Genomic DNA, 23,207 nt, shown 5'->3' on the forward strand with positions numbered 1-23,207 from the left:
TTGACACTCCATGATCTGTGGTCTCCACACTGCTGCTAGTCATACTTTCTACGCCCATCACAGGAAGCACTTCTCTGTAATTTCAACTCTTTTCATTCTGTCCATCAGAGCAGACTTGTCAAATAGGTGTCAAGAAATATAACAGCCTACTTTCAGAAGAGAGCGAAAAAGAACGCAACAAAAAATGACAATCTACAACACGAAGCACCGTCTGCTGAAAAGACGCATTACAAACCCCAGCTGAAAGTTTTTATTTGGTGCATTTTCCCTCAGTGACACACTCTGGCTTGCTCATAGTGTCAGGTCACCATGATTTGTAATTTATTATTCTTTAGGGAAAGGGAAAGGGAACCTTTAATATATTCCCAGACAGTTTTCTTTTGGGAAGATATACAGCCTATTTTATGGCTCGTATATTATGTCTGTTTTTCAATTTTGCAGGTTTTATGCCGCAGAGATTGCTGTCGGTTTGTTTTTCTTGCACCGAAAGGGGATCATCTACAGGTGGGTGACAGGTGTTGATGCTTGTCATGATGTTTCATCACTAACTGCATTTAATTTTAACACTCGAGCACTTTTTTACTGCAAGCCTCAATCGCCTCTTCAGACACACATTCGCACAGACGATTGACTCACCGGGCCCAACCTGTGGTTCAGTGTCTTTCCCAGTGATAATCAGGAAGGAGCCGAGGATTTAATCATTGACCATCCTGTTAGTAGATAACCCGCACTATCTCCTGAGCCCCTAAACAAAGAGATTAAAATGGACATGTAGCTATGCCTTGATCGTCAGTCTTTCCCTAAGCCACAGTATTACATCCATACTGATCACTCAATTCTAAAAAAAAAAATGTGATTGAAGGAGGCCAAGGTCACCCCGCTCCTTTTCAGTACTTCAGCCAAATGCTCACGTTCATTCTTCATATGCGAGTAGCGCTCTGCTTGACATACAGAGTCTAGTATGTGACAGACGTAACCGCCAGAAGGCCGGGGGTGGGGAGGAAAATGAAGAATCGAGACATAAAACACAAGCAGAGATGCGGGCTGAATTGTAAGAGCAACGACAGCATAGAGATAAAAAGCTGATGGGAAAATAATTTCAGACCTAGAAATTACTGCTTATTACTCAGTGTATGATGTACGCCGCAGGCAGATAAACTGCTCAGAGACGGTGCAGAAATATTGGCTTAGCCGCATGTAAGAAGTATTAAAGGAGTCACAAATGCACTCACACAAATGCCGCCTCTGCTGCAGGGATCTGAAGCTCGACAATGTGATGCTGGACTACGAGGGCCACATCAAGATAGCAGACTTTGGCATGTGTAAGGAAAACATGTACGAAGGAATGACCACGCGCACTTTCTGCGGCACCCCAGACTACATCGCACCGGAGGTGAGATGTCTGCAACAAAAAAACAACAACAAAACAAAACAAAACCCAGGGATTACAATGAGAGTAACAAAACAAAGACGACATTACTACTGTGCAGGTTCTTTGGGGACTTTCTTATTGGTTTAATACTGTAATGTAATGGAGTTTTGTCGGTCTTTCTGATTGTCCAGTACTTGAACTTTGCATTTTCATTACAGTGACTGAAATCGTAGAACGAAAAATGAGATTTTTACTGTTTTAAATTTGATTTCTACTTTGAAAAAAGAGAACAGTAGTTAGGTGGAGGGGGAACATATCTTTTACCATGTACTGCACTATAGGCCTGCTTTGAAACAGATTACCTATAAAGCCATGCAAGCTGCTTTAAGCCGATGTTTCTGTGGACAGTGTGAGACCAAGCTGGTTGGAGAATGAATTTAATTATTCTACCTGTGTATGTGCAAATTAATGAAATTAAAAGCTCCCTATTCTGATAACAAATAAAAAAATTAGCACTGATAACTTAATGTAACTTAATTTTGCCCACCACAGATTAACCATACTAGTAATATAACAGTTTAAAAAGAATCCATAAAAACTTTACAATTTATAAATTTAGTGCATATAAACACTTCAAATGTTCATTTTTCTAAAAACAGACCTTGGAAGTCTTTCATGAGTGCATAAAAACACCGAATTGTGGAATCCAACAGAGCTTATAGTGAATTATGGAGAAAGATTGAAACCATTGGAGTAATAATGTGTTAAAAAGTCAGCCCAGGCTTTTTAAAAAGTGTGAATAAATGAACAGAAAGATGTGGGTGTGTGCCTTCATGTCACCGTTATGGTTTGAAGTTTCTTGGATATCAAGACATCTCTCAAGCCTGTGAGAGTCGTTTAAGTGATCTGTGATGGGCTTTTTTTTTAATCACTTTCTTTTTTTTAACCACTCACACTCATCACGACAAGGAGCACCGGAGCTGCTCTGAGGCTCATGAAATCAGATGCTCAAAGAAAATATTATTTGTGGGTGGATGCTCGGAAAGAGAAAGACTTCAGATCACTAATAAAAGGAACAGAAATAGAGTTAAGAGTAAAAGGAGGAGATGAGTCACTCAGGGTGATGAAATGTGTGATTATGTGTTTAGTATTATGTGCATGCATACGCATATATACGTATATATACAATCTGTCTGCAATGATTCAGAGGGGAGCATCTCCCAGGTGGGAGGTGAGGGAAGCCCTTACTCTTAGTCGTTTTCTTTTTTTTAAACTTCCTGACTACTACTCCACCTGCTAAAATAACACCACATATTAATAACTTTCTAAATCATTAAATATGCAGGAACATTGACAGAGATTGACAAGGCTTTAACTCTAAACTGTATTTTTTTTTCTTAAGTTAATGAATCCAGAGAAAGATGTAAACATTTGCACCTCGCATGGCTGTGGGTTTATCTCCCAAGAAAGCCAAGCTACAAATTATAACTTTGGGAGCTGCATAAATTGCTGCGTTTGTGTGCAGCTGTGCTTTAGCGCGTTGCTTTTGCGTCTCCGTGATTATCATTTCGCGTGTGTAGTCTGTGTGTGAGAGGCAGTTGTGGGATGGCAAATTGGATGGTAGGAGAAAACGCTTTTGTTATGGAAGCTCGGAATAGCTGAATGTGTTTAATGGTGGTTGATTTGCTTGTTCACTTTTCTCTGATACGTTCACTGTGTCTGCCTTTGGTTGCATACAGTACAACACTGCAGTCGTCACCTTTTTCTGCACAGAGTCGAGCAGCAGTGACAGAATAAAGGCAGGTTAGAAAAGGATTTTGACAGCAGGGATGTTGTTGCTTCATGCCCTCACAGTTATTCCACTTTTTGAATATATTTTCTTTTCTCATTACTTTCAGATTATAGCATACCAGCCTTATGGGAAATCAGTGGACTGGTGGGCCTATGGAGTTCTTCTGTACGAGATGCTGGCAGGACAGGTAATGCGTTGTTTTTCATGCACCAGTTGTACTTACAAATGTATTCTTAAAATTGTGCTTAAACCTGTTGCAAGTTAATCAGATATAGCTCACATTTTAATATTAGCTGCCACTCAAGCACAGCCTGCATTCAAAGCGTTTCCTGCAGTCATTTGGATCTCTGATTTCTTGAAGTCTTATTGGCTGTTCCCCTGGAAAACCTGGTCTTGTTAGGAAAGCTAGCATCCATCCCACTTTGGATGGAACACATGGCTGACCCTCCTCCTGGTTCTGCCAGAGTTTCCAGAGTTTTTTCTTCCCACAAAGCAACAAAGCTTATCACTTTCTTTCTTTACTCCACACATTATAGTAACCTGTGAGTTTTGAGGCATGATGAGCCCGATGAGCTCCTGTACTACGCCACTGACCATCTGCTTTAAACAAAGAGATTTCGAGATGTGCCTTCAATCTCTAGGAAACTGTGGGGCATTTTCTCCTTCTCTATATTCTGACATTTTAGATGAAAATTCATTAATTAAGATCGGCTAGCATAGTAATCAGATTAACTGATGACGGAAACAGCAGCTAGCTGAAGTGGCTCCAGCTGTATTAATGAAAGACGAGCAATTTGTTGAAGAAAAAGAGAGACAGGGGGAATGACAAGTAATTATCTTCCCAATGCTCAGAAATGAAAGAGAATAGTGAGAAGCCTCACAATATCTCTGTGAATAGTTTGGTTTTGATTGAAGATTAAAAGTGACTGCAGCAAAGCACTGCAATATTTCGTCTTATTATTATAACCAGTGTGTGTCCTTGGAAAAAGAAATCGCAAGTTACCTTGGCTCAGATACTTAAGGTGTGAATAAAAGGTTTCCAGTTTCCAGGCAACAGTCTGGAGGAAGACATTTTTCTTAGTTTAGGTGGTTCATGCTTGAAAACAATCACATAAACTGTTATACCAGGATTTGCTGTTTGTTTACCGCTCATAAGACGTGTCGCTGCTTTGAGTAACCTGGAGTGAACCACACAGGAACCGTAAGTACAACAACAGCTTACAGAGATAGCAACGCCTCATAACACACTTAACACCACAGCGAATCACCTTCACCTGCCAGAGTTGCCGCCTAAGTGTCTTCCACATAACAAGCTGCAAATCGTCATCTTCATTATCATCATCATCATCATCATCATCATCATCATCATCATCATCATCATCATCATCATCTTTTGTCTGAACTCTCCGACACTGCTTCTGTTCTCTTCAGCCGCCGTTTGATGGAGAAGACGAGGACGAGCTCTTCCAGTCTATCATGGAGCACAATGTGTCCTACCCCAAGTCCATGTCTAAAGAAGCTGTGTCCATCTGCAAAGGAGTAAGTATTGTGTAAAAGGCCAAAGGACTTCAGATAAAAGGCTCCTGCTTCTTTGCTAAATCTGTTTATTTGTTAAGAGAACTCCTTGAGCAGAAGGCTTGAGATTCAATTAGTACCAGATCCACAGTAAAAAGGTTTAGCCAGGTAGAGCCACAGAAAACTCTGGCTTTAAGCTCGACACAGCTCGGTAAGTCATTAATCTCACTTCACAGGACACCGCTCTGCTACTGGTAGCTGAACCTCCAGGGTATAATGATATAGGATATAACAGAAAGCTGGTTTCAGTAGCTGTCGTGTGCAAGAGTCGGGTATGATTTAATGAAAAAATATTATGTTATATTTATCAAAGCTCAAATCATGAAACAAAGAATCCTGTCTGATCTGTTGGACACAAAAGCTTTTAACCCCTTAAGCTCAAACGTTGCTCTCAGAGAGTCCACTGCTCTACCCTGGAGCAGCTGCTATACAGTAATTACTTGTTTGCTGCCATTGTAGACATACTTACTGGACACTTATAGTTATCGTAGTTAGTGTATAGTATTATTATTTTTATCCGCTCTAAGTTGGTGTTACGTGCTGCTGAGAACCCAAACACTGAACATCAGAGGCATGTCAGACATGAGTGATCAAACTAGAAAACAGAAATTGGACCTCCTTTTCTGAGCTGCCTTATTTCTTCATGTCATAGATTCATCAAGATCCTGGAAACATTCCTCACAGATTTTGGTCCATATTGACGTGATAGCATTGTACAGTTATTGCAGATTTAACTCACTAACCACTTCATTAACTGCTCATTAACAGGAATACCTAATCAGCAATAACATGGCATTAACTCAGAGCATTTAGAAATGTAGATTTACAGAGAAAAAGAGAAAATATCCTGTGAGCAATGACTGAAATAGTCATTCGTTAGACTCAAGCTACTTCAAAAGCTGCAGAAAAACATCTCTGAATGTGCAACGTGTTGAAACTTGTAGCAGACGACTACATCGTGTTCCACTCCTGTCAACAAAAAATATGAAGGGTACAGCTTGTTACTGTTGCTTGGTCTGAGTCTCAGTTTCTGCTGCACTATTCTGATATTAGGCTCAGAGTTTGATATAAACAACAAGAAAGCCTTGATTCATCCTGCTTTATTGGTGATTCCGCCTGCTGGTGGTGATATAGCGGTGAGGGGGATATTTTTCCTAGTACACTCTTCCACCTTAGTTTCAGCTGAGCATCTTTTAAACGCCACACCTGAGTACTACCTGAAAAACCGCTTCCACCAACGTGGTGGTGCCATGTCACAAAGCTCAAATAATCTTGAACATGACAATATATGCAATGTACTGAAATGACCCCCACCGTCACCAGATCTCAATCCAGTAGAGCATCTTTGGGATGTGGTGAAACGGTAGATTCTCGTCAAGCATGTGCAGCCGACAAATCTGCAGCAACTGGGTGATACCATCATGTCAACACGAAAGTGTTTCCAACACCTTTTTGAATCTATGCGACAAAGAATTAAAGCAAAAGGGGATCCAATATGGTACAAGCATGTTGTAGCTAAAAAAAACATTGCTTTAGATGCTCTTCCTCATGGGATCTCCAGTCAGTTTTTTATTGCACTTTGATAAAAGTGCAATAAAAAACTGTAGAGACAGAACACTGCAACAGCAAATGTGTCCCATGTTTTTCATTACACCCTCCACGCCTGGAAAATGACTCCCAGTTTGGACCAGTTTTGGTAACAGCAGTACAACTTGTCATCGTCAGGGTTTGTTTCTCGAACCAGACACACACTGTTACACCAAACAAGCAACTTTAAGCTACTTTTAACCTTTTTTGCATTTTCTTAAATCGGTGACTAGAAGCAATCCGACTTGTGCTCGATTGCCTAGCAACACGGCCCACAGTGATGTAAATACATTATAAATATTACCAGTCATTTTTAAGGATCCTTTTTAAGAATATGCTGCTTCACTGTAGCAGGAAAAAAATTTTCACACTAACATTTATGTGGAAAAATGCACCAAATCACCGATTTCCATGGCTTTCAACACTAACCCTTTATTTAGTGACCACCTGGGGTTTTTTCTCACATCTGGGGACTTTGACATCATCACAGTCAAGTTGGCATCAAGGTCGTCATTATTATGATTGTTTACCAACATGGAAATGAGTTTTCACAGCAAATTTAGAAACCGGAGACAATTCTATTAAGATTCAAGCGCAGTCTGATTGAGTTTTTAATAACACACCCGCCTTCATTTATTATGATATTACATCCTGTGGCTGCGTCCCGCCACTATAAATATCTTTCATCGTCTCAGAGCCGCTGACGAGAGAGACTATCCTGACCCCTCTTATTGTTTTCTTCACATTTCATTTGCAACAAATGATTCACAGTTGAAATTAAAAGCGGCTGTTGATTCAGAAAAAAAAAAGCAGCGATGAAAAGGTGGCGTGATTGCTTGTAACTATATATAAGCTGGTTGAGTGTCAGTCTGGCTCTGCATAATGTTGCCGATGGAAGCAAGGATTCAAAATATGCCATTTCTATATTTACGTTTTTAAGATCCTTTCACAGTCCTCCTGCTGTCCTATTTTTACCTTCTTCCCCTCAAGCTGCCTCCATCTCTTCTTTTTCTTCCTCCGTTTGTCACCAGCTGATGACCAAGCACCCCTCAAAGCGTCTCGGCTGTGGCCTGGAGGGTGAGAGAGACATCAGAGAGCAGGCCTTCTTCAGACGCATCGACTGGGAGCGCCTGGCCAACAGAGAGATCCAGCCACCATTTAAACCCAAAGTGGTGAGTGGAGGCTGAGTGTGCTTCCAACATGAAAGAACAACACTGAAGCTGTGCTGTGCAAAAGTCTTAAACCACCCCTCATCTCTTTATATTTTACTAGGAAAATTGGAAATAGTTGCAACTAATAAAATATACAAACATGCATGAAAATCCTGTATATAAGGCTAAGAAAGAATTTGTGTAATTCTAACGACCTTGAAAGTCAACATTTGGTTTGACCACCTTTATTCTTAAACATAGTCTGAACTCTCAGCTTTCTTGTCATTCCTTTCATTAGTCTTCAGGAATAGTTCTCGAGGCTTCTTGAAAGACATTCAAAGCTTTTCTTTGAATGTTGGCTGCCTTTTGTTCTGTTCTCTGTCAAGATGATCCCACGCTTCTTCTGCTTCTCAGATTTGCATTGCATAGTGCATCAAAAATTAATAATTTGAACAATTTTGACAAAATTCCCAACATCGCTGGCTGAAATGCAGCCACTCCATCCTGACCTCCTCCATGCATATTGGCGATGATTTGAACCAAAAGTTTGGAAAAGTAAGCCTGGATGCTACTGATTTACATTTAAAATGAATTATCTTCCAAATTGTCTGTAATGTGTAAACAAAACACTGCTTCGTTCATTGAGTTAGATGCCCGTTTTTAACACTTAAATCATTTATAGGTCAAAGTTAAATGGATTAAAAAATTAAAAATATTCCCCTGAAAATGTTCGGGTACAAGGACATCACTGAAAATGAGTGAAAAAGCCCAGAAATACAACCTGCACTGTCAGTTTGCTTAATCCTTCCTATAATATTTGGCACTAATGCGTTAATATATTTTTGTTTTATTCTGGAAATTTCCCGGATAATTACTTATTATGTGATTTTATGTGTTAGTAGAATTTTATGAATTCAACACATACTTGGAGGTGAATTAGTTTGTTTGGTGCTTTTTTAAAACATATATTTTTTTGTGCATTTAGTGACACGTTCTATCATTTCATCTTTGCCTCAGCTTCTTTTTATCAATACATGGCTCCAGCTGAGCTAAACGGAAAAAACACCTTTTGTTGTATTTTTTTGTTTCTATGTTGCATTTCGTGAAATCTGTTCCTTCAGGTGAATATTTCCAGATGCAGAAAGATTTGATTGGTGTTTACATGGTCTAGTATAATATCACAAATGATCGTAAAGCAGCAACGTTAAATTATTTATTGGGGGTTTATTCACCTTTCGGCAAAAAAGCCCCACAAAAAAACAATAAATTCAAATAAATCATGCAAAGTGGGACCTAAACAATTCTAAAGAACACAAACATAAAAAACAAACACTCGTCTTTTGTTTGTATTCTCGTTCACCTCCAGCTGGTGTTGTGGTTTATATGCACTCTGAAGAACTGAAGGCTGCATCCCAGCTGCAGCCACCTGCCCCGCTGCCTGCTGCTGACACCTAAACATCCTGCTGTCACCACAAACGCTCCATTCTCTGTTTGCGGACCCCCACGTGCTCCATCCCCTCGCTGCCTACAGCGCTTGAAGCAACACAACCGCTGCCACCAATGATTAAAAATAGCTCTCCAAGAGCAGAGTTCCCCTTCACTTCCACACAAAGGCCCTGATAGATGCCGGGTTGCACAGCGGATGTGTCTGCCTCTCCTCACACAAGGGGGAGGAAAACACTGCTAAAAGCAGATCCATCCATTCAGGGGGCTATGCGGTGTATCACAGTTGTGATCTTGTACACTGTGTCATTAATTGGTCTGAAGGGACTGCCAAACAAAGCCTCCATCTGAGCCTTTATGGTTTGGCTTCTGTAATATTATAGAAGAAGCTGAAAATGCCTCACATGCTGATATGTCTCCTGAGGAAAATGCGTTGGGAACAGCAGGCTCTGAAATGCACTACAGGTTTGTTTTTGTTGTGGATTATTCATTCAGAGTGAATTCATCTCATTTTCCTGTAAGTGTCGTGACTGTGCACAACACACGGCTATAACCGTATATATATTCAGCAGCTTAGACACATGAAAGCCCCGAGCGGGGCCACAAACCGATGCTAATGACCTCCACTGTGGGTGCTTAGGGTTAGCTCCTAATCTAATTACAGCATCTGCCCGGCTACACATCAGGCTTTGACATTTTCCTGCACCCCTTCCCTGGGACTGTTGTGAAGCTTTCTAACGAAAGCGAGGAAGCGCCTTTCATCATGCCACTCCAATCCTGTTACTGTTAACCAGCTTTTTACTGCCCGGTGATCAAAAAGATAACTGACCCTTTTCTGCATCTGACATCCCTTTTTTTTTATTTATCTCTTTCAGTGCGGCAAAGGAGCAGAAAACTTTGACAAGTTTTTCACGCGTACCCAACCCGTCCTCACCCCTCCGGACCAGCTGGTCATTGCCAACATCGACCAGGGCGAGTTCGCCGGCTTTTCCTACATCAACCCTCAGTTCCTCCATCCATCCCTGCACAGCGTGGTATGAGGAGAGAGAGAACGGAGATTTTAAAGAAGGAAAACCACACAAAAAAAGAATGACTGTCACTGTATACAGGTTCTTTCCGGTCTCAACCAAACACCCCGCTGTCAACAGACTCGATTCATCCTCCGCAGTGCTCCGTCTACTAGCTATCAACACCCGCATCGAGAAATGACCGAGGAGAGAGGAGCAAAGTGTGAAAACCATATATGTACAATCTAAAGAGAATCGCTTTCCCAAACATCTCACAGTATGTTCTTTTATTCTAACTCTCTGCCTCTTTTTCCAGACCCGCAGCCTTTACCTTGTGAACAAATATGTGTCAGTATCAGTTACTATCTCTTTAGGTATTTAATCAGTTTTCCAGCTCATCCCACCTCTCATGCTTCCCCCATGTCACCACACAAAGAGCTGCAATGCACAACAAATACGGAACCTATTTTTTCTGCTCTGTCCCGGCTTTATCTACTTCTGAACTGCTACATGTGTAAATTATATTTATATACTAAAAGAAACAAACAAAAAAAGAGGTAGTATACTGTTACATGAGTGCCAAAGTAGAAGTGGAATAACACATTTCTATTGCTGTCCTTGTAGTGTTTTTTTCTCCACTCTTCCTCCTCTGGCCTTTTTTTCCCCAGTGAAAAAAAATAACCGAAACCCTTAAACAGGGGCTGTTTGTATCTGTTGTTTTGTAGCTCATGTAAAACTACAGTATACCTAACCTGACATGGAGAAGCTGAATCAAACTGTGCTACAGTTACAAACTGTCTAGGTTTTTTCAATGCAACAGATGTTGCCTACAGTGGCTATAGGGTCAGAAAAGTGTGGCTAAAGAGTCGCAGTGTTTTGAATGATAACGATGCTATTTTCCATATGCACAAAGCAAATCTCTGTTGCATGCTTATTTTCTGACTCTGTACGAGCAGTAGACTCTAGGATGCATTACACGTCTGGTATCATTGTAAAGTTTAGTATTACGATATAAACAGCGTTGCTATATAACTGTCGTACATTTTCTTCTAAAGAGAGGGTCCTAATTGGGAAAAACAAAAAAAGGGGGTTTGTCCCTGTTTTAATGTTCTGTTTAAAAGACAGCTTTTACGTTCAGAGCGACGTCTAACCCCTCTGTCGTGAGTCGACCGTGTTTTTGTTTTATTTATTCGTTTCTGGGGGGTCTTTTATGTAAATATGTTTCGAAGCGACGAGCTACTTGCAGATTTTATACTACGAACTGAATGTGCTTTTATTACCGTAGACGGTTCGGACATTTCTATGTTTAGATTAGCCCTAAGAAGAGATATATAACATTTGGCTGAATCTTTGGTAGCTTTGGTATCAGCAAACCTTGTTATATGTATTTCCACTACTTATCCATTGTTTTCTACTCAGTGTCATATAGAGAATATGCAGCACTTACTGTGCGTGGAACCGTTGAATGCCCTCTTGCCTTGGTCGTCTCAGGGCTGACTCCTTATGTAACTAAACCACGTTAATGCTAATGAGGATTTCAGAGCCCTTCCTGCGGGGCCGAAATACGTCCATTCTTTATATATATCGTGTGTGCATGCGTGAGGCGAGGCCTGATCTAAGCATGAGAACGACCCCTTGCATGAAATACAGAGATGCCTGGTGTGGAGCATGAAGTTTCCCACCTTACCGCGCAGAATTAGACAAACCCCCACCATCCCAGTCCAAGCAGCATCGTGCGCTTTCATGTCTCTTCCCAGTTTCGCTGTCATGTAGCCGGACCTGTTTGGCTAAAATGCTGAAATATAAGCAGACAAATGTGTGGAAATTGCTTCTAATGGCTTTTTGTTTACCGGTGCCAAACAGTCTTTTTTTGATTTCAGTCAGGTGCGTCAAGCAGTTTGTTTATTTCTGTATTTCTTTGGGGTTTTTTGTTTTGTTTTTTTTGTTTGTGTTTTAATTACCAATATGTACAAATTAAAACAGTGAATCTTCAAAATGAACTGCCAAATTAAGGAAGACTTTTTACCACAGCTTTTAAGCCCTGCAGCTGTCACATATATCAGGACCAAAATGAGATCTCTACGTTTAATCTGCGTGTTTACATGTCTCACATTGAGAATCTGAACTGAAAGAGGGATTTAAAAACAAAAACAACCCCTTAACAGAGATCATCATAAGTTGGGCTAGTCAGGGTACAGAACCACTACAGGCTACAGTTAGAGCCACAGGGATGTTTGTATGTTTCCTTTCACTGCCCTTGCTTTTTGTTAACCTGATTCTTCTCGTTCCTCTGTTATTTGTGGTATGACGGATACTGTGCATAAATAAAGTATGAAAATGAAAATATTCCTTCGCTCTTTTTCATTGTGGACTTTTTCTTCTAACTCTGTATCGTAGCTCTTAGTGGTCACGTGTTAATCTGCGTTTACATCATGTCACATGTCAACGGCACACGCAGGCTTTCTCTTGCTTTGAAGGAGGGTAATTTGACCTACTGGATATCATTCATTTGTTTTCTTACCTTAGGTTTAGATTTTATGGTTTAAGTTCTCCTTTGCCAGAGTTAATAGCGGTGGCATACCACAGGCCTACACTCGGGCAGTGTGACTCACAGCTCAAGTTATTGCAGTAAATTTCCTGGTTCTCACTTTTGCCTCATAGTATTTTTGTCTCACGCTGAAATGCCTAAAGTAGCAAGCGCATGAATGACATTATGCCGCATTGTTTTCACATCGCTGTGTGTTTTGTACACACTGTTCCCCAAGGCCTCGAATACTGTTGTGAAGTTTGAAGATGATCCATAAAAAACGATATCATAAAATCTGTGGTCACTAGACTGCTAACAAAGAGGCAGAACAAAAAACTGAACCAACTAGTGCCACTGGCGCTTTTATTGGGTTCATCTGGACACTGTAAATATCTAATCAGCCCATCATAGGGCAGCACGTTTAGACTTATAGACGTTGCAGTGCTCTGAAAAAAAAAATCCCTGTTGATGCCAGAGGTCAGAGGAGAACTGACAGTCTGATTTGAGCTGACAAGAAGCTAACAGTAACTCAGATAACCAGTTGTTAGAACCAAGGTATGCAGGAGAGCATCTCTGAACGGTCGAAACTTGAAGCGGAGGGAGTACAGCAGCTGAAGATAGCAACAAGTGCCACTCCTGTCAGCAAAGAACAGGAAACGGGGTGTATAATTCACATGGCCTCATCAGAACTGAACAATAGAAGACTGGAAAAATGGTGCCTGGTTTGATGAGTCTGGATTTCTGCTTGTCAAAGTCCGAAGCTATAGGGTCAGAATTTAGAGTAAACAACATGAAATGTATTACATGTCATGTATCTATAGTTCAGCCTGCTTGTGAAATAATGTGGCGGATACTTTTTAGCACCAAATTTTTGGCACCAACTGAGTACTTTAAACTTTAAACACGCAGCCTACCTGAGTACAGATGCGTCCGTTTATGACCACAGTGTACACATCCTCCGTGCAGCTATTGAAGTGGCCAGAGAGTGTATATGAATCACAGAGACCATTTTACAGCAGAACAAACGACTAGTTGTTCGAATAATGTGAGAATATAATCAGGGTAGTTTTTCCATCCCTGATTGGAGGTGTGTTTTCTTTAAGACGTGACCATAAATGGATAAAATGCTAGTTTATAATATACAACATGGATCTGTAAAGAATTTCATTACAGAACATAAACTACTCTATCCTTTTCTGATTGGAGCTGTCCTTGGTCCTGATAGAAACAGTGAGTTTATGTAAAGGACATCACACTGACTTAAATTCACTGATTCATCGCAGAGAGTTAATCAAAGCTTTGACCAGTTGGCTCATTAGCAGTGGAGTGGACTCGCTTTGATAGCAGGTCTCTCTCTCCACAACATCAACAATCCCCCTCTCTCTCTCTGAAAGCACGCAGCAGAGAGCGGGACCAGCGGTCCGTCTCAGTTTATCTCACGGACTGTGTCTGCAATGCGTTATCTCTCTACCCAAAGATTACACAGTTTTCCGAACGAATTCGTGACCGACTCGACGGAGCAACGCCGATCTTCCTCCGTAAGTCAGACCTTCAGCGGGCAAACTGCAGGAGTGAGGTTTTAATTCACAACTCTGGGCGCAATCTCTGCTCCGAGTGCAGGAAGAGCCAGACGGATCATAAACAGGTGCGTGTGATAAAGTCTCTCTCTCTCTTTTTAAATTAATCAACAGCTTTAATCTAAAATGGTCAACTATTTTTAATCCTTGATTCCAGTTACCTGCAATGATCTGTTTCATTTGAGTATTGAGTTGGAGTCTAATATTCCTACACAAGTCTATGCACACAGTACTCCTTAGCTCACTATGTACCCATATCTTAGCTGTTTACTTCATTGTGACAACATGTTTGGTTTTAATAGGAGTAACAATGAAACTGTGCTTATAACCTTCATGGTCAGAGTTCAGTCTTGGATAAGAAGAGACGTTTGAGGACGCTTAGTGTTGATTGTGGATGAAAGAGCTCCTTCATGTTTGATAAGTGAAGTGTGAATATTGTGCACTGACATGTTATGGAGCGATAATGCTAAAAGGAGTGTTTTTTCCATCCCTCTAAAGGAATTTAACCTGTGAAGTAATGACAGATTATAATAGTCATGTAGAAACCCAGTATGTTTTTTATTACATTATATTTGTACAATAATCTTTTCCTTTATTACTATTTCAGAAAGATATAACTGCATATTTGAAGAATTCCAGTGTCCACTTATTGTTTACTCACCTTTTTGTTTGTTTGTTTTTAAAAAATGTGACCTATAGTGAAGCAGATTTTGCACAAATATCTTGAAATAATGCTGATTGCAGGTGTACTGGTGGTCTCTGTGTTTTCAATCCCGACCGTGTAATTGCAGTGTTCCCGTTTTGTGTATCGATCCTTTAATATCTGTCAGCACGCTGCTGTCACTAAGTAATAAAATACGTGATTAAATGCTCTGGATGGTACTGGATAACAGTCTGACTTGTGATATATGAATATTGGCTGTTTCAGAGTAAATGAGGTGACCTTGTTGGGGGATGATTTAGATGATATGGAGGGTGTTTCTACTGATAAAATGTGATCTCTTAAAGAGCAGACACTGGCTTTTTTAGCAGCTTAAACTCTAGTTGCTCGAGGGGCAACAAAAAGAAGTCTTTATGCTGATTAATGTGCTTGTAGAGGGAAAATATTCCTATTTATGCAAAACTGTTTCATAAATATGCTGTGAATTAGCTACTATTTAGCCCCCTTTAATATCTGTCCTCTACTTGATCCTTCCCCCTTATCACCACCCGGAGATTATTCACATGGGGTTCCCAAATGGGATGTAAATCATCACCTTGTCTCTTCAGATGATGTCTCATTATGTTATCAGTCGGCCAGATCCCAGTGCTGGCTTGCACTGTTGGATTCATGGCCGTAAAATGTCAGAAGCTCGTCTTGGATTTCAGATAAAGTGACCGTTTGTATTCATAGTAGCAGACTGCGACACATTTAATGTACCTCTGCCTGGAGGCTCAAACAGGTTTTATTGAATCACACTTCATTTTCCTTTTTGTGGGAGGTTGGATAGTTAATTCTCGTGACTGAATTAGTATTTTCTGTGATAATGAAACTTGGAGTCAAATGTAAAAAGAAAAAAAAAATGCTACAATGTTTTTCCACTCTTTCTCTATTTTGATTTCTCTCTGAAAGTGTCAAGGGGCACACAGCGACACACCTCAAGCACCATCACAGTTTCTGTAATGGAAACCTCTTTGTTGAAGTTTGTATTTACATAAATATGCAAAGATTTTAGAAGTTATGGTGGTGTTTTATGAATCTGAACATTGCTCTTTAATGGAATGAATTGAGACTGGGAAAGCTGCCAGACTGATGAAATATAAACATTAACTCCATCATGAACCGCGTACTCTTTATTTAAGGAAGCTTGTTTCTGCCAATAAAATAACTCAAAATTTGAAGCTATGAGTCCCACAATACTGACTCTCTCAAACTTTCAGTTTACTTCTGAGTAATTTGAAATTTCATGATATCTAACTCAACTCAACTCAACTCAACTCCAGATTTTGTGATATTAGCCTGAAATTTTTACTCATAAACAGCAAAAACAATAAACAAATACATAGATAAACAAATAATACAACCAGCACATCCTGAAGTGTGCAGTTACCTTAGCTTAGCACAAATATTGGGGGGGGGGGGGGGGGAGATGAATAACTAGCTTGTTTCCATCCAGGTGTTAAACATATAGTAATCACAAAGCGCTGTTAAACAAAACAAGTAAAAACTAGGAATATGCACAATGAACAATGAAAAGAATATTAAAACACAGCTGCTAGCAACACAAAACCATGTTAAAAACATGCTAAACTCAGACGGTAAAACAATAATACCAAAGGAAACTCAACAAATCCACAAAGTTAGCTAAACATAGCTGGCATTGTAGACTGCGTCAAAGTCCTGATGTTACAGACTGAGAGACTGTGTCCTCCCCCAGTCTTCAGTCTTATACTAGCTTCAGCTAAATGCAGCTAGCTGCAAACAAGGCAGTGAGCGGCAGTCTGTTTATCAAGAAGTTGAGATAAATAGTCTGGAACAAGCTAATTTTCATAAACAGATACATGAATTACAAAATAGTGGAAGGCAGATTTTGTTGCTTGTAGCCAGTCACAGGAGCTGATTCCCCAGTTTCTTTATGCTAAGCTAATTAGGTTCATGCTAATAATAGTATTCTCAACCTTTAACCCTGTAAGAGTTTTTGAGACCTCTACATTATAAAACAAACAAACAAACAAACAAAAACAAAACCCACAAACAGAACCCTAAATAAATTGCACAATATATATATTTTAAGCAGTAGATTACAAAAGAAAAAAAAATGCTAGTTAAAATATAACTCAAATTAAAACTCATATATGCAAATTAATAATTATAATTAATGACCACTTGTTTTTATTTGTCAGAAGGTTCAATAAATAGAATTTTCTGGAAATTATTTTGTGGTTCAGGCTTTTTAGGGTTTTTTTGTCATAATTGTGTAAATAACATTTTGAATTTTGTTAAAAATAAATAAAAATTCACATTTTATATGTCACAGGATTTTTTTTTAACTTTTGTTTGGTCGTAGCTTTTAGAGGTTATAGTTTGTTTTTTTCTTAGTGTTTCTTTTCTTAACGTTTTTTTTATTTTTTATTATTATTTTTATTTTAAGCATCTTTTTTGGTGGTTTCTGTTTCCAGCTTCTTTTAAAGTGCCACATCCATCTCCCTTTTTCTCCTCCAGCTTGCTGCTTGGATTATTCTGTATTTTACACCGGCTGCTGGAGCTCACCCTGCTGTGGCCATGAGTGCATGCAGCAGGAAGGCCTTGACTTTGCTGAGCAGTGTCTTTGCAATCAGTGGCCTGGGGCTGCTGGGAGTGGCAGTGAGCACCGACTACTGGCTCTACCTGGAGGAGGGAGTCATTATGCCTCTGAACCAGAGCACTGACATCAAGACCTCGTTGCACTCTGGCCTCTGGAGAGTCTGCTTTCTGGCTGGTTAGTGACTAGATTTTAAAAATTAAGGAAATATGTGGGTATGGCTATCTCTGTGCTCCTGAAATTTGTCAGTTAGTCATGGATGAATCAAAAGTGTAGAACAGATAACGCCACTGGATTTTACTCTCTCACATTCAAGATCTTCATCATCTCTACAGTAAAGGTGGCGACAGCAGCAAGCTGTCACAGTGATGTATCATCATGTAAACCACCAGCATTCATATTCACACACATTCACAATTACTTCATCACTGTGTGTGTGAGTGGAAAAGAGAGCTTGTGAGTAAGTGTCGAGTACAAGTAAAAGTGATAAAAAGAGCAATGAGGAGACAGAGGATGAGTCCTCGTGTCTGTGTGACGTTGTCCTGCACAACGTCATGACTGTGTAGCATTTTAGAGCATTATCAAGCTAAAAAAGGCCATTAGGCAATATCACTGCAGTGAAGTAGTGGATATGTTCTACTTATGCGTGACTATCAAGGTCAGAGCTGCAGTGTACTGTGTGTTCTGCACTGTGATCAATTTTCATCAGGTTATGCTACTGTCGCTCCTCTTTGGGAATCAGAACATGCAAAAACTGACAATTTTGGACAAAGTCACTCCAATCTTGACGCTAGTGAAGGTTTGAATCTTGTTATCTTGTTACAGCTGTCACTGTAACAAGATAACAAGATAGCCATGTTGTTCAAAAACATCAGATAATCTTTTGTACCATCAGCTGTAGCTGTCCAACCTTCTCGTGTCCTCTTTTGGTCCCTCTCTATGTTAGTAACACTGCTTTTACTCTTCGTGACAGACATGTGAAATTATAGAACAGGGTTACATAATGTGTAAAAGTACCCTAACCTCTGCTGATGCAGTACCTACAGCATTCCAGGTCTCCTCTGGCATTAACATCAGCACAAAAGCTGTGCACCGGGAGCTTCACGGCATGGGTTTCCATGGCTGAGCAGCTTCTGTATTTGGGATGGCTCAGTACTTTTGTCCATATATTTTGTCTAGAATCATCTGGGTAGTTTGTGTATTCACAGCATTTTGTAAATGTCCGTATTACCCTATGTGAGTCCCAAGACTCCACAGTGAGAAGGTCTAAGTGAGTACAGTGGAAAATAAGTAGCACAATAAGACAAAACAACACATTCCCACATACAGACACTCGGTCATCACAGGAACGACTAGAGGAACTAGTTCCTGTCTCAAAACTACCTTTGGTTACAATGGATAAGTGTCCCACGACCAAGCTATTATTTTAAAGCTTGTTTTCATTTAAATGGTCACATTCACATAAAGAAAGCATGCACAGAATCACCAAACAAATCTGCTCAAAAACAAACAAACAAACAAAAAATATTTCACAAGTTTGACAATTTTGCCCCAAAATATGTTTTAAAAGGGTTTTTTCCCCTTATGAGGTAGACTTCTACTACACAACATTATAAGTTCATTTACAGCTCATTTATGAAATTTCTGATCATCCAAGAGCAGCTGAGCAAACATCATTCAGCAAAAATAATGAGTAGAGATCCCTGCCACCACATCTAAAACGGTTGTGAGCCTGTGTCAGTATGTGTCATATGATTGTCACTAAGTCAGTTATATGGGGCAGGAATTCTCCCACAGATTTCTATTTAGGACTCTTTGGCTGCCATGTGTCTCTCAAAATGCCTCTGCCCACATGCCGACCTCTTCTCTGGCTGTTTCAGCCTTTTGCTTCTGTTCTCACTGATTGTTAAACCTTCTTTAAGCTCCACTTTAATTCTAGTCATTTAAATAACTGACTTTTAATCCTCAAAGAGTTCTGCACATCTGTTTGTCCGATGTTTGCGAGGGTAAATTCGAATGAGTCTCACCCTCACTTCTGTCTCGTTCCTTTGCAGGTGACGAGTCAGGTCGCTGCTTCACCATCGAGTACATCATGCCAATGAATGTCCAGCTGACGTCAGAGTCCACAGTGAACGTGCTCAGTAAGTACCAGCAGGACACACCGCCTCCAGCTGCAGCTTTAGGCAAAAAAAAGTAATCACAACTAGCACTTGTTTATATTAAAGGCTGGGGGCATTTTTCAGTCTGAGAACTTGTTTTCCAATAAGCTCATGTTCAGAAGTCTGAATGCAGTGAGATCACATACGTCTGACTCATCTGAACCCTCACGTCGCCGCCTGCTCCTCCCTGGAATACTTATTGCCTCTTCACAGACAGTCCTTCAGTAAAACTCAATGTCAAAACTTAACTGAAGGATAAATCACTCCATTTAGTCGATATAATGAGCTCCAGTGCAGCGCTCCATTTGGGGGAATTTTATTCTAGTTTTTTTATTTCAAGACTCATTGTTCTCCATCCTCTTTCTTCTGTGGTTCTCTAGTTTGAATGTAAAACTATTTTCTATCAAAGACGACAAATTAAAAAACTGCTGTATAATTAAAATAGATCAAAACAGGCCCTAATTTCCCTTTGTGATATTAAGATAATCTAAATGTAATTTTTTCCAATTTCCACATTAAAAGACTTTTATTCTGCTTTTTTTCTTATTTATAAGTATTTAGTATTTTTTTTCATATCTCAGCTTCTTTGGCTCGATCATTTGTTTAGTGTTTTTGTGGTTAAACAGCAGGCTCCTTCATCTGCTCTTTATCCTCCTCTTCAGAGATGATCCGTTCAGCCACTCCGTTCCCTCTGGTCAGCCTCTTCTTCATGTTCATCGGTTTTGTCCTCAACAACATCGGCCACGTCCGCCCTCACCGCACCATCCTGGCATTTGTCTCTGGAATCTTCTTTATCCTCTCAGGTAAGGCAACTCCTCCTTTCTCTGGATCATCTCCTGTCGTGTCTCCCTTTTACTTTTTTAACATCCAGTTTCTCTGTCCTCAGGTCTGGCTTTGGTGGTGGGCCTGGTGCTGTACATTTCCAGTATAAATGATGAAATGCTGAACAGGACGAAGAGCAGTGAGGCCTATTTTTCCTATAAGTACGGCTGGTCCTTTGCCTTTGCTGCCCTCTCCTTCCTGCTCACTGAGGTGAGAAGCTGAACATAAAAAAAGAAATGACTTTTACTGCTGTTTGGCACGGCTGTGGATGCAGCATCCGTCAGTTCACACGCTAAAAAACATTCAAGAAGAAACATGTTTATATGTTCATATGAATAAATCTAGATAACATAAAAACATTGAGCTCTCATTGCCACTGTGCACTTGTTGGCATGTGTGGTAGTAACAGGAAGGTAAATAGGAAGGATTTTATTTTGAAATCTCCTCCTTAAAATGACTGTGCTCATAGTATTGAGTGTTTACTGCCCTCCAGGGTTCACATTGAGGAAATACAGGATTACCTCAGGTAAACAGTTATTATGATATTATTATTAACATGCATGAATACAGATGTTTACAGTATTCATATACTAGTTATTCTAATGTACTACTGAATTGATAAAAAATGTAACTTTCAGTTATCCTGTATTCATTACTTATGTTTTTGTGTTTGCGTGTCATTCTGTCTGTAAACACAATGGCTCCAAAGTTTTAAATGAATTCATAGAGATGTAGATTGACTGATTTATTGGTCGAAAATTGACAAAAAGCCTTTTAACTTAAGTGTGGAATATGTTGTCAACATATAGAAAGTGCCATTTAAAGATTTAAAATATCACGTTACATTTGACCTCTGACCTCTCCTTCAATGTCAATCAATTGATCTGAAGGTCAAAGTAATGAAAATGCTTTATAGAGCTTATTGAGGAGACAACAGGTTTTCAGACTGATGACAACATGTTAGCATTTTTGAGTACATGTTGTGTAATGTACATTACATTAATGTGTTACAAATGTTTAAATACATTCAACAAGTCAGCAATTTGAATACATGAACAATTTTATAATTGTTGGGTTTTTCATTTTTTGTGTTTGTATTAAAAAAGCACTACTCAAAATTGTGTCAAGTATATTAAAATAGGTTTCAGAAGGGAAAATAACAGCTTCTTAAACTATGTTTAAAAAGAACAAAGAAAACAAACTGAATATATACAAAATACAATGGCATTCCCTTCAAAGTAAAAGCTGCCCAGAGAGTGAGCTGCCTTGTTGGAGGTTTGGTTTCACTCTTGTTTTTGTTTGTTTAGTTTCTTTTTTGTGTTTATAGCTCATGAGCTCATCAGAGGTGAATCACAAATCATTAGAACATTTCATTTCCAGTTTGAGTGAATTTCTGTTCAAACAGTGTAAATATCATCTTATGAACAGCACCCTCAACAAGGTCACTGCTGAAAAGGCTGGCTGTTTGCACAGCGCTGTATCGAAGTGTGGTAATGCAAAGTCAACTGATTCGACACAAAATTCAAGCTGTTTGAAGTCCACTGTGAACTTTCTGCAGTCTGAGATGATTTGGGGTGTCGTGTAATCTGCTGGTCCGAAGTCCGAAGTCAATGTGGCCTTCTACCAGGAGGTTTTACCACGCTTCATGCTTCCATCTCCTGACAAGCTTTCAGGAGATGCCAATTTCCCTTTCCACCTGCTCACAGTGCCAAAACTACTACCAAATGATTTTCTGACCATATTATTACTGCGCTTGATTGGCCAGCCAGCTCACCTGACCTGAACCCCACAGAGCATCTTTCAAGAGGAAGATGAGAAATACCCGACCCCAAAATACAGACAAGCTGAGAGCTGCTATCAAAGAAACCTGGGCTCCAATAACACCTTAGCATAGCCACCAGACACCTCCACCTCCATGGCACGATGCACTGATGCAGTAATTCATGGTCCCAACCAAGTACTGAGTGTATAAATGGACATACTTCTCTCTGTCTTCTAATAATTTCAGATTGCTAATTACTGAATGTCTTAAGCTATAAGCCATAATGATCATATTGTTATTTATGAATAAACTGACTCTTCCTCACTGCAGAGCGCCGGCGTCATGTCAGTCTACCTGTTCATGAAGCGCTACGCAGCAGAGGAGCTCTACCAGCCCCGCCATCCCAGCTTCTACCGTCCTCGCCTCAGCAACTGCTCCGACCACTCTGGTCAGTTCCTCCACCCGGAGGCCTGGTCACGTGGACGGAGCCCCTCAGACATCTCGAGTGAAGCTTCCCTTCAGATGAGTACCAGCTACCCTGCTCTCCTCAAATGTCCTGACTATGATCAGGTGTCCTCTTCGCCCTGCTGAAGGGCGGTTAGTAACCTACCAGTTACTAAAGAGTCACCGAGGCATTGACAAAAGGCCAGAGTTTAAGATACAAGGTTGATATTTAAGTGTGAGTTTGCACCATTACGACCGTGGTCAAGTGATTTGGAAACCAGTTATTTTCAGCAAGTTGTTGTTTGTTTTTACGTTTTTTTTTATCAGGTCAGAAAAGATTTTGGGGAGTTTGTTGTTGTAGCAGACACGACTGCAAAATCTGCAGATTTTAGAAGAAAATGGTCATTGTGCCACTGCTTCTGCAAAGATCTCAAAAACATTTAAATATTTTTTTTTATTTTCATGTTCAGAAGGTCAAGTATAGATTACTTTGAACTGTATTTTTACTGTACCTGTGCTTTTTACTTTCCAGTGCCTCACAGCTGTTTCTTTGCTTCCTTTTGTGATTTAAATGAGTGTTCCATGTTTTAGGACCTTCTATATGTGCTAGTATCACATCAGTGCAATAACAATAATATCAGAAGGCACAATAATATCTGTGGTTGATGTTTCATTGGATGTGCAGTTTCAAAAGCACACATTTCGCTC

General features: G+C 39.9%; 2 protein-coding genes across 3 annotated transcripts in view; both read left to right on the forward strand.

The window, feature by feature from the left end:
• The window catches only part of prkcab (protein kinase C, alpha, b), a 130,206-nt gene extending 117,930 nt beyond the window's left edge, over positions 1-12,276 (forward strand). For both annotated transcript variants that reach the window (XM_085454154.1, XM_085454155.1), the window contains 6 exons: positions 442-504; positions 1,255-1,393; positions 3,271-3,351; positions 4,596-4,703; positions 7,358-7,498; positions 9,796-12,276. In XM_085454154.1, coding sequence (XP_085310280.1) covers positions 442-504; positions 1,255-1,393; positions 3,271-3,351; positions 4,596-4,703; positions 7,358-7,498; positions 9,796-9,960 — 697 coding nt within the window. In that variant the 3' untranslated portion in view covers positions 9,961-12,276. The remainder of the gene's footprint in view (positions 1-441; positions 505-1,254; positions 1,394-3,270; positions 3,352-4,595; positions 4,704-7,357; positions 7,499-9,795) is intronic.
• Positions 12,277-13,802: 1,526 nt separating this feature from the next.
• cacng5b (calcium channel, voltage-dependent, gamma subunit 5b) lies at positions 13,803-23,106 on the forward strand. The gene is made up of 6 exons (XM_085454157.1): positions 13,803-14,099; positions 17,234-17,489; positions 19,367-19,453; positions 20,134-20,274; positions 20,358-20,503; positions 22,386-23,106. Exons 2-6 carry the CDS (start codon positions 17,294-17,296, stop codon positions 22,644-22,646), a joined length of 831 nt encoding a protein of 276 aa, XP_085310283.1. The 5' UTR covers positions 13,803-14,099; positions 17,234-17,293; the 3' UTR covers positions 22,647-23,106.
• Positions 23,107-23,207: the final 101 nt, after the last annotated feature.

Source organism: Copadichromis virginalis, linkage group LG4, assembly GCF_057382275.1.
Source record: "Copadichromis virginalis isolate Kocher_CV1m ecotype Utaka linkage group LG4, C_Virginalis_male_GT1.1, whole genome shotgun sequence".
NCBI classification, from domain to species: Eukaryota; Metazoa; Chordata; class Actinopteri; order Cichliformes; family Cichlidae; genus Copadichromis; species Copadichromis virginalis.